The sequence below is a fragment of the Danio rerio genome, chromosome 20, assembly GCF_049306965.1.
Source record: "Danio rerio strain Tuebingen ecotype United States chromosome 20, GRCz12tu, whole genome shotgun sequence".
Classification (NCBI taxonomy): Eukaryota; Metazoa; Chordata; class Actinopteri; order Cypriniformes; family Danionidae; genus Danio; species Danio rerio.
This window is the reverse complement of record NC_133195.1, coordinates 37,210,001-37,221,555: the sequence shown is the minus strand read 5'-3', so window position 1 is coordinate 37,221,555 and position 11,555 is coordinate 37,210,001. Positions and strand designations below refer to the sequence as shown.

General features: G+C 37.1%; 1 protein-coding gene across 5 annotated transcripts in view; it reads right to left on the bottom strand.

Annotated features, from left to right (window-relative positions):
• Positions 1-8,223: 8,223 nt before the first annotated feature.
• lmx1a (LIM homeobox transcription factor 1, alpha) overlaps positions 8,224-11,555 on the bottom strand; it is a 19,320-nt gene continuing 15,988 nt past the window's right edge. For 4 of the 5 annotated variants that reach the window (XM_073932671.1, XM_073932672.1, XM_073932670.1 and 1 more), the window contains exons 5-7: positions 9,740-9,827; positions 8,716-8,874; positions 8,224-8,633 (exon numbers count right to left, since the gene is read on the bottom strand). In XM_073932671.1, coding sequence (XP_073788772.1) covers positions 8,497-8,633; positions 8,716-8,874; positions 9,740-9,827 — 384 coding nt within the window. In that variant the 3' untranslated portion in view covers positions 8,224-8,496. 5 annotated transcript variants of the gene reach the window in all.

Sequence of the window (11,555 nt, the reverse complement as noted above, 5' to 3'; positions counted from 1 at the left end):
AAAGAGACAGTATAAACACTGCCAGAAACACCATGTTGTCCAACCGCTCACATACCCACTGTTTCATATATAGCCTCAGCCTAGAGCAGACACCCAGGCCATGACATGCTGTCTCTGGGCCCTATGCCCACTGTCACACTCAATACGGCCTCTAGTTGCCCTTTCACAATGTTCTTTCTATGTGAGAGGCTTTAGGGTCAGAAGCCGGAGAGCAATCGTTTTATTTATTTATATTTTTTGTAATGTTTTGTGTTGTTTACTATTTATAAGATATTTACCAAAAACAGAAAAAGGTACAGAATAAATGACATTAACCATTAAAATGCTAAATTTCCAAGAGTCTTAAGATAGGTCCCCATGTGGTTTCAGCTTATTTCTGTGAAGTTTCAAGGTATAGTTATTTCATTTGAATGACATAAAGCAACCCGTTCAACCATCTCTTACAACAGGGAGTCTTTGGAGATTTCCAATCAAGTAAGATCATCTTTTTAGCTGTAATCATGCCAACCATAGGGCTTGCTAATGGAAATGTGTACATTATTTTAGAATATCCAAAAATAGCCAAATTGTAGTCAGGTTGGATGTTGGTTTTATAAGCACTGGAAAACAATTAAAAAATGCTGGACCAAAACCAAAATAAAGAACAGGACAAAACCAAAATAAATGTGCCAAAGTCCCTTCTGCCCCACCACATATCACATTTAGGAGATACACAGGGAAACATTTTACTTAATCTAGTTTTGGAGAAATGAAGGTGATGTTAAACTTCTAATTAGATTAATTTGTGTTCCGAATTTATTTAACCTTTCTTTATTGTTGACCGGACTTCTTCCCAGATCTCATCAGCCACTTCTTCATTCAAATCCATGGCCCAAGCTGTCTTAATGTACTTAGTGCATATTGGTGCCTAAAAACACAAACAAAGCTTGAAATCAGATGTCTAGTGTTAGGGTTTGAGAAAAGAAGATGCTAAATACTATGACTTTCTGGTTTATTTAGAAATTGTGAAATATTTTCCTGTTCAGATAGCGAGAGAAATGAGACTATGGGAGAGAAAACTTATCCTTCAGCTGTGCAAGGGAATGCAAATTGGCTGTAAAGATCCCCTATGTGAAAAAGCCCTTTTCTTTAGCAATAATTTCATTATAGATATCAAACATCTGATAGACTTTTTTTTCTTTATTTACAATCAGCTGCATGGAGCTCCAGGGAATCAGAAGCCCTAATATAATTTGCAAACAGTATTTGGCAAATACTCCATTGTGTATTTGTGTTTGTTTACAATTATTTCGCAGCAGAGGTGTTAAATGTACAATGTGTACAAAATGTACAATCAATCAGAGTGCAGGATAGAAAACATGGGTATACTGGCATCCCATATACTGTAGGTTTTGTCTAAGAAATATGTAGTATATATGTGTATAAAGCATATAAAGTTCTTCACTTAATAGAATAAAAGTAGGATTTCTCACTTACTATCCGAAGATGTAGTGCCTAAATTGTAAGGAGTCGCCACAGTGGAATGAACCACCAATGATTCATACTCATTTCACATATTTTGAATAGCCCTTCCAGCTGCAACCACAAAAAAAGTAGGTTATTAAGCTATTTATGTATTTATTTATTTATTTTATTTAATTTAATTTAAGTAGCCTATTTTAGCTATATGCAATTAAGTGAAATATAGTGAGTAGGTTGTGTTTATTTTTGTTGCTGGTCAGTGAAAGCTCTCCAGAATTTCAGCACAGAAGGAGAGGGTTGCATGTGTGCCTAACCAGTCGCATCTGTCCGGGCATTAACACAGCACGACGCCAATTATATCGCTTAAGAGGGAGCGGGTCTGCAGCCCATCCTGGCACGAAATGGGTAATAAATAACTGATCAGCTGACTTGATGCCTCCTGGCTGCTATCGTAATAATAACGAGGCTATTGGTGCCCGCTGTGACTGTATGATAGCCGTTTGATTATTTTCCGTTTGCTTTAGCCTGCCAACGTTTAGTATCGCGCCAATAAACGCACGAGAGACAGCGCGTGCCAGTGTGGTTTTACGCGAATTAAGGTGCCATGGACACAAGTTAATCCACACATATAGGCCACAGTCAGATATGATAAATGGCAATGTATGATAATTTAACGAACACGTTCATATTTGGATTTCAAATTATCTCTCAATTGCAACACACTCACTGGCCACTTTATTATGTACACCTTACTAGAACCGGGTTGGACCCCCTTTTGCCCTCAGAACTGCCTCAATCCTTCGTGGCAAAGATTCATCAAGGTACTGGAAATATTCCTAAAAGAATTTAGACCATATTGACATGATGGCATCACGCAGTTGCTTCAGGTTTGTCAGCTGCACATGCATGATGTGAGAATCTCCAGTTTCATGACATCCCAAAGAAGCTCTATTGGATTGTGCTCTGGTGACTGTGGAGGCCATTTGAGAACAGTGAACACATTGTCATGTTCAAGAAACCAGTCTAAGATCCCGGTAGATCAGCAGTTTCTGTGGTAGATCAGATGGTTGTGCATGAAAATCCCAGTAGACCAGCAGTTTCTGAAATACTCAGACCAGACCGTCTAGCACCAACAACCATGCCACATTTAAAGTCATTTAAATCACCTTTCTTTAGGTCGCCTTGACCATGTCTACATGCCTAAATGCATTGAGTTGCTGCCATGTGATTGGCAGATTAGAAATTTGCATTAACGAGCAGTTGGACAAGTGTACCTAATAAAGTGGCCGGTGAGTGTATTTCTAAATGTTGAAAAAATGCAATAGATAATGGCAAAGATTCCACTACTGGAATTACAATTATGTAGTCTTCACGTTCAAATATATTAGGTATGACTTTAAATATGTTCATGGCCCTGTATGAGCAGACATTCTCACACGCTCCAATTTCATTTCTGGATATCTGGATCCAGACTTGGATTTGCTTGCTGAGACTAGACAGATTTCTCTAGGAGATAGCATAAAATAATTGTTTCCATACTTTGTTCAAAATGTTGCATTATTATTAATAAGACTTGCATTATAAAGTGTAACGCACAAAAATAAACAAAAAGCCTAATCACCCAAGACCAGTTAACATTTCTACAGCATAATGCCATCAGAAAACATTTTAGCTGAAATTGTTGTCCTAGGTTATTTGTAAAATGCAAGTCAGCTGCTATCCAGGCATCACAAAAGCATGTTCATTATGATGTTTGTTTACAATGAAGACGGAAATCACTTGTGTTATATTGTTCACATAATACATCATTCTGCTTCTACTAGATGCTGTTAGCCTAAATGATAAAAAAAACAGTGTCAGCTGCTCTCATGTTTTTTGCATAATATGTATCTCATGAAGCTCCTAATCCACGCTGTTGGAAATGTGTTCAGGCTAGGCTGTGAATTAAATGTTGCCAATAACATTGACTTTCTTAAACACCAATCATTTTGGTTCATAAACCTTTATGGTCAAGAACCACAAGTACTAATTTGGTTTTCCTGTGCACTTTGTTGACTACCAAAGTGCTGCTTCATTTGTATTATGAATCTCCAAACACCAGCTAAAAAGCATTCCCCAATGAGGAAACATATTATTGAGTGTGTGTTTTTTTACAGCAAATTTTAGGTTTTTGAGTGAAATTTTACACTAACTTCTAAAATATTTAGCTACAGGTTTTTATGAATATACAAATCAGTTCTGAAAAAAAAACACTCATTCATTTATAAATATATAGTTAAAGTTTGATTCATATATTATCATTATATGCTATTTCTTATTATTTAGGGCGAAGCAGTGGCGCAGTACTGTCGCCTCACAGCAAGAAGGTCGCTGGGTCGCTGGTTCAAACCTCGCTCAGTTGGCGTTTCTGTGTGGAGTTTGCATGTTCTCCCTGCTTTCGCGTGGGTTTCCTCCGGGTGCTCCGGTTCCCCCACAGTCCAAAGACATGTGGTACAGGTGAATTGGGTAGGCTAAATTATCCGTAGTGTATGAGTGTGTGTATGAATGTGTGTGTGGATGTTTCCTAGAGATGGGTAGCGGCTGGAAAGGCATCCACTGCGTAAAAACTTGCTGGATAATTTGGTGGTTCATTCTGCTGTGGCGACCCCGGATTAACAAAGGGACTAAGCCGACAAGAAAATGAATGAATGAATGAATGAATGTTATTATTTATTGGAATAACCTGAACTTGAATGAATGCTCTGCGACCTCCATGCACTGACAGATCCACATGACAGGAACAGACAGTTAAATTGTTCCTGCCCACTGACTTGTGGCTCTTACATCTGGAGGTCTGATATCGAAGGAAGAAATGTGAACCTGCTACAGACAGAAGGAGGGTTCATTGCTGGGCCAAAGAGGCACAGTATGAAGGGCTTCCTATATTTTTCAGCATGCCTTGCATATTCACCTGACATTATCCCTACAGTACAAAACACCAAACTATAACACTGGCACATTCCAGAGGGGCAGCAATGATCTGGCTTTTTGGGTGGTCACATATGAGCCCTTGAGATAAGCAAGAATGCAGGTCGGATATAGATCCAGGGAAGAAAGTCACAATATAGGCATTTATAAGAATCCAAATGTGAATATTTATCAGTATTTCTGATGCTTAGGTGTGAGTGGAAAGATCTAGGTGATGATATGCCATGTGGTGGACCACCATCTGCCTCTGGTAAACTGCCATAAAGATATGCATCATGATAGGAGGTGCTGAAAGCCTAGACTGCGAATGACCTTGAGTCTGGAAAATGACAGTCTTCGTTGCTGCAATAGAGTATGTGTTATTGCGGATACAAAGACTTTGTTATGAGTTACATGCAACATATATTAATATATAAAGCTGAAGTAGAAATTATTAGCCCTCCTGTGAATTATTTCTTTCTTTTTCAGACATTTCCCAAATGATGTTTAATAGAGCAAGAGATTTTTCACAGTATTTCCTACAATGTTTTATTTTTTTTAAATATTTGGGTCCCAGTATTTCAAAAAAACTTAATCTGAATCAAATTGGTCCAGATTTGGAAATCCCATGTTTTGCTATCCAGGATTAACTGATCTCTCTTACTTTTATGACAGTTTTTTTAAAGGAACATTGGGTTGGATCACAGTGATCCTAATACCAAATTTCAGGATTACCAAATCCTGTTTACCAGAGCCTTAAACGGAACCAACAGTATAGTGTACTTGCTTAGAAAAGAACAACAGGTAGGCAAAATACAGAGAGGGGTCTGGCTGCAGACCTGGTGCAGTGCAATCTGAGCTGCATCCAATGCTTTTTAATGCACTCACCTAACCCTACCCCTAACCCTACCCATCCCTGTGAGGTCACTCACTCCATTCAGTGCATTGTGTCTGACATTGCATCGCTAAGTGATGCAGTCTCAGCTTGCATCATAATGGCTGCATTCAGATAGGCCTACTATTGAAAATACCACTGACCACAAACAGCCATTGTTTGTTTTAATGGTAAGAAACAGAAACACTGCAATCAACAAACATTTGACTTTTTGTTTGTTTGTTCTAATGCAATACTGTTTTGATATTGTTTTGTTGTTGTAGACCATATATCATTAATGGTGACATGCTTCATATAGGCTTCAGATATGAAGGAATTTATATAAGTTTGTGATCATTCATTTAAAAAAAAATTGTTTTTGTATGGTTTATTTGGTAAAAAAAAAATTAAAAAAAATGAATCCACCCTTCTGGGATCAGGATAATCTTGTTATTTTGGATCAAATAGATCCCAGTTTAAGTTTAAAGGTTAGAATAACCCAGGGCAGATTTGATCTGAAAAAAGGGTAGATTTGATCTGAATCAAATAAGATTGTATTACATTGTCTGATCTTAATTCAAAATCCCTCTGTTACTTTTAATCTTACAAGATTTGACCCAATCCGATTTTAGACCCAATCTAAAACCCCACTGGATTAATTTTGAAATTTTAATTTTTTTCAAGATTTGACCCAATCTGGTCTAAAATCCCACTGGATTACTTTAGAAAAACTGGGCCCTGATTAAAGTGTTATTTATTTCATTTCAGCTAGAATAATAACAGTTTTTAATAAAAAAGGTAAGCAATAGCTTTTCTACAAAAAAAAAATCCCCAGTCCAATGACCCAATTACCCTAACTTGCCTAGTTAACCTAAGTAACCTAGCTAAGCCTTTAAATGTCACTTTAAGCTGAGTACTAGTATCTTGAAAAATATCTAGTCAAATGTTATTTACTGTCATCATGGCAAAGATAAAAGAAATCAGTTACTAAAAATGAGTTATTAAAACTGTTGTTTACATTTACATTTACATTTAGTCATTTAGCAGACACTTTTATCCAAAGCGACTTACAAATGAGGACAAGGAAGCAATTTACACAACCAAGAGCAACAATGAATAAGTGCTATAAGCAAGTTTCAGGTCTGTAAAGTCTAAGAAGGGAAGTTTTAGTAGTATTAGTATTTTTTTTTTTTTGTACAGTTAGTGTGATATTCAGAGAGGCAATTACAGATTAGGAAGTGTAGTGGAGACTAAATAGTTGAGTTTTTAGTCGTTTCTTTAAAGTAGCGAGTGACTCTGCTGTTCTGATGCAGTTAGGGAGTTCATTCCACCAACTGGGCAGATTGAGCGTGAGCGTTCGCGAAAGTGATTTCTTCCCCCTTTGGGATGGAACCACGAGGCGACGTTCATTCACAGAACGCAAGTTTCTGGAGGGCACATAGATCTGCAGAAGCGAGAGCAGATAAGAAGGAGCAAGGCCAGTAGTCACTTTGTAGGCAAACATCAGAGCTTTGAATTTGATGCGAGCAGCAACTGGCAGCCAGTGCAAACGGAGTAGCAGCGGAGTGACATGTGCTCGTTTAGGTTCATTGAAGACCACTCATGCTGCTGCATTCTGGAGCAGTTGAAGAGGCTTGATAGAGTTAGCTGGAAGCCCAGCTAGTAGAGAGTTGCAGTAATCCAGTTTGGAGAGAACAAGAGCTTGAACAAGGAGTTGAGCTGCATGTTCAGATAAGAAGGGTCGGATCTTTCTGATGTTATAGAGTGTGAATCTGCACGATCGAGCAGTTCTAGAGATGTGGTCAGAGAAGTTTAGTTGGTCATCAATCGTTACTCCAAGGCTTTTCACCATTTTGGATGCAGTAATGGTTGCCCCGTCCATATGGATTGAAAAGTTATGGTGTAGAGTCGAGTTGGCAGAAACTACAAGCATTTCCGTTTTTGCGAGGTTCAGCTGAAGATGATGATCTTTCATCCAGTGTGAAATATCCAACAGGCAGGCTGAGATGCGAGCTGGAACCGAGGGATCATCAGGATGAAAAGAGAGGTATAGCTGGGTATCATCAGCATAGCAGTGGTAGGAGAATCCATGTCTCTGGATGACTGGTCCTAGAGATGATGTGTAGATGGAGAAGAGAAGTGGCCCAAGAACAGAGCCTTGAGGTACCCCAGTGTTTAGATGCTGTAGGTTGGACACCTCACCCCTCCAAGACACCCTGAATGATCTGTCAGTGAGGTAAGGTTTAGAAATGTGTTGAGAATCTCCTCTCCGTTAAATACAAATTGAAGAAAAATATACAGGATGGCTAATAATTCAGACTTCAAATGTATATGTGCATATCACAGTGAACAATATAGAAATATGTTGCACTAGAAATATATTAAAGGGCAACTTTAATGAAATCAATGTTTGTAATAAAGACAGTAAAATCGCTACGTAATTCTTAATCGCTATAATCACCGCGGCCACATGGTACTTGTAAACAATAATATTTGTGTGTGTTCTGTACACAGCATTTGTGTGAGACTCATCATTTCAGAAAGGCTTGAATAAACTATCACAAACACATGAAATAAAATTAATTGGTATTTTTGACTAATGACCTTATTTCAGCGTCATCTGTGTCTGTCTCTATCACTGACTGCTGTTTATCTGATATAACACAGGAGAAGCAGACACGCATTAGGGAGCAGTGAGCTAGGAGAAGCAGCTCATTTAGATTTAAATCATCTGATAAATATGTTCTCACTATAAAAAAAAATTTCCAGAAGTATTTTAAAGTTATTTTTTCCACAGATCCATATGCCAAAACAGAACAATCTTTTTTTCTGTGTGTTCTGTACATTTGCTGTCAGTGAATATTTAATTCAGCAATTACAAATGTACATTGCAAATTTTACATTTTTAATTTTTTTTTTATAAATCAAACTCTGAACAAAAACACGTCATGAGCATTTTATTGTAATTCAGTCAAGATTACACACATAAAAATAATAAATACAAATTAAACAAATAATATTTATCACGGTACATTTCCTTTGTCGCCAATCACAACCATTTCTACACTAAAACATGCATAAGCAGAACATATACAAGCACGCGTATACATTCACCCACACACACACACACACACACACACACACACACACACACACACACACACACACACACACACGCTCCTTCATAAATCTTTAATGAGCCGTCAGAATGATGCTCAAGAGGCGAAATACGAATCTTGCATTGAATACAATCGGTCAATGGGTGTTAAAAAGGAAAGTTCACTGGACGACATACAGTCTCCAAAATGACACAGAGGGTCACTGTCTGTTTCATCATAGAGTGTATCACAACCTGTAAAGAGACAAATGATACTTTTTTAAATGCCTATTTCCAGCACAGCATTGCTGTGAGTCTATAATGTGTTATTTAATACCATAGGGATGCATGTGGTCTCCGGGCATCTGAGGAGGGGTCAGGCCCTGTCTGAAGGGGTCCAGCTTCAAGCTCTGTGAGTCTAGACTGAGATTCTGCTGGGGAAGTGGATATGAACCTGCACATTCCAGCTCAACAGGCAGAGCTCCACAAGAGGTCGCTGTGGGCATACAAAAGACAACAAAATGACTTGATGCAGCAGCTTTACTTGTATATAATGTCTATATCGTCAAGCCCGAAATTTTGAATAGTTAATTATGGGGTAGGAATAATTTCGAGATTGACTGTTAGTGATGACTTTAAGTTGTACAGGATTTTAATTTATACAACTGTTTAGGCCCGTAACCAGTCTGGTAAGAGGGGAGGTTATTTTCTTTTAAAATATGGACCTTTTGCAGTTATTAGCCACATTTTCCATTTAATTATGAGGTTTCGATACTTTAAGCACATTTTTTGCTGGATTAGCTTGTTGGATGGTCCTCAACCACACTTTTTGATGTACCAAAAACATTTCCAAAATATTTAGAAGGAAACAAATAGAATAATACTTATTTTCAAATACAAATTTATTAGAAATAATAAATTTATCACATTTATCTCTTCCCTGTCCACCTTAACAAACCTCAAAAATGGCCTATTTATTTGGCCCATTTTATGACCCTTTATGACTAATGATAAAATGAACCATTGTTTTAATTAAATAGGCAAAGTGTGTTAATCATATTTTTTTCACTGATTATCATTTGTTAAAACAAATAGTCAATTTGTGGTTACCAAATACTTTTTTATTTTGTAGTCAAATATATTTTTGAGAGAAGCAACATTCCTAAAACTTTTCTGCAATCACATTATTATTTTCACTGAATGGCTAATAAACTTTAAAATATAATATATCATGGGGACAATAGCAACATGTTCTTAGAGCCTTTGTTGATTGGGAATATTGAGTAAATAGCACTGATGAAGGGTGACCTGTAGCTTTAAATGTGGGGTTTAAATAGGGGATAACCAAAGTGTGAAAATACCAGTATGTTGTTGTGATGGACTCTCCCTCTTCTCCTGTGGGCACACAGTTTGCTTCTGCTGCTGTTGTCTTCTCACCAGTTTTTTCATCTGCAGAGACAATGCGATTCCCATAACAAAAAATATCCAGGATCACATATTTAGTGTTATGCATAAGTTTTGAAACCTTTTGCAAAAGCTGTGAAAATGTGAAATTTTTTATCAAATAAACAAGATTATACAAAATGCATGTTTTTTTATTTAGTACTGTCCTGAGTAAGATATTTTACATCAGATATGTTACATAAAGTACACTGTATTGTTTTTTCTTATTTTGTTGAAATACAACTTTTGATTCCATTTAACACTGCTCTTCAGAAGCAACAGAAGACACTTGAATGCTTCCCGGAGGACAAACTTCAAAATGTAAAAACTTTTCACCGTCAGATCCTAATGCATTCTAATCTCAGATTCATTCAGTCACTGCTAGAAAGGGTTTACGTATGCAAATGTATCTACTGAACATAGAAGAAGAGCAGCCAATTTAACTGCAACAAGAGACTTAAAAAACAACCATTATGAAGCAAACAACAACCACAGATCATTCATAGGTAAACAGCCACAGAATTAAAACCTTTTTTAAAAACTAATTTTAATAGTAAGCTATTTTTTTGTCTTGTGAACTATTCATTTATTCATTTTCTTTTCAGCTTAGTCGCTTTATTAATATGGGGTTTGCCAACTTATCCAGCATACGTTTTCCGCAACGGATGCCCTACCAGCTGCAACTCAGTACTGGGAAACACCCATACACACTTATTCACACACATACACTACAGACAATTTAGCTTGCCCAATTCACCTATAGTGCATGTCTTTGGACTTGTGGGGGAAACCGGAGCACCCGGAGGAAACGCACGCAAACAGGGGGAGAACAGGAAAACTCCACACAGAAATGCCAACTGACCCAGCTGAGACTCGAACTAACGATGTTCTTGCTGTCAGGTGACAGCGCTACCCACTGCACCAGTCTATTTTATGTAAAATAGCTACCACAGCACTTTCCCCTCCCTCTAACATTCCCAAATAGTAGCTTTTGTAACACTTGGCGAGACGTTTAATTTTATGAAATTGAAAATCGTGTGTTAAATACATTTTTTTTGATTTTGTTAAACTAGAGAAAACCCTCAATGCTGGGAAATATACACTCTCATTCAGACATTTAGTTTACCTGAATTCACCTATACTGCATGTTTTTAGACTGTAAAGGAAACAGGAGGAGACGGGGAGAACATGCAAACTCCACATCCTCCACATCCTGGAGCTGGGACTTGTACCTGCAACCTTCAAGCTGTGTGGCTACTTTGTCACTTTGCTGCCTGCTAGATATAGTTTAATGATCTAATGATCTTGAATATATATATATATATATATATATATATATATATATATATATATATATATATATATATATATATATATATATATATATATATATATATTACATCCGTGATGTTTTGTGAATATTCATTTCAATGACCTTTTTGGGGGTTTGAGTTTAGTGTAAGTTTTTGAGTCAAGTCTGCCCGTTCACATACATGTCATAAATTATTTTATCACTGTTCTGTTTTTCTGTATCTTTAACTGCAATTGTGAATACTGCAGAGTTGCAAACAATAAAAATAATTGTGTATCTATCTTACTCAGGAGTGTAACTGATAAAAAACCACTTATTTTGTGTACATTTTTCACATTTTTGCATGACGTTTGCATAACACTGTAAGTAATAAGAGAAAATATCCTTAAAAAATGCAGAGGAAGGCTGAAAACACACAGCGC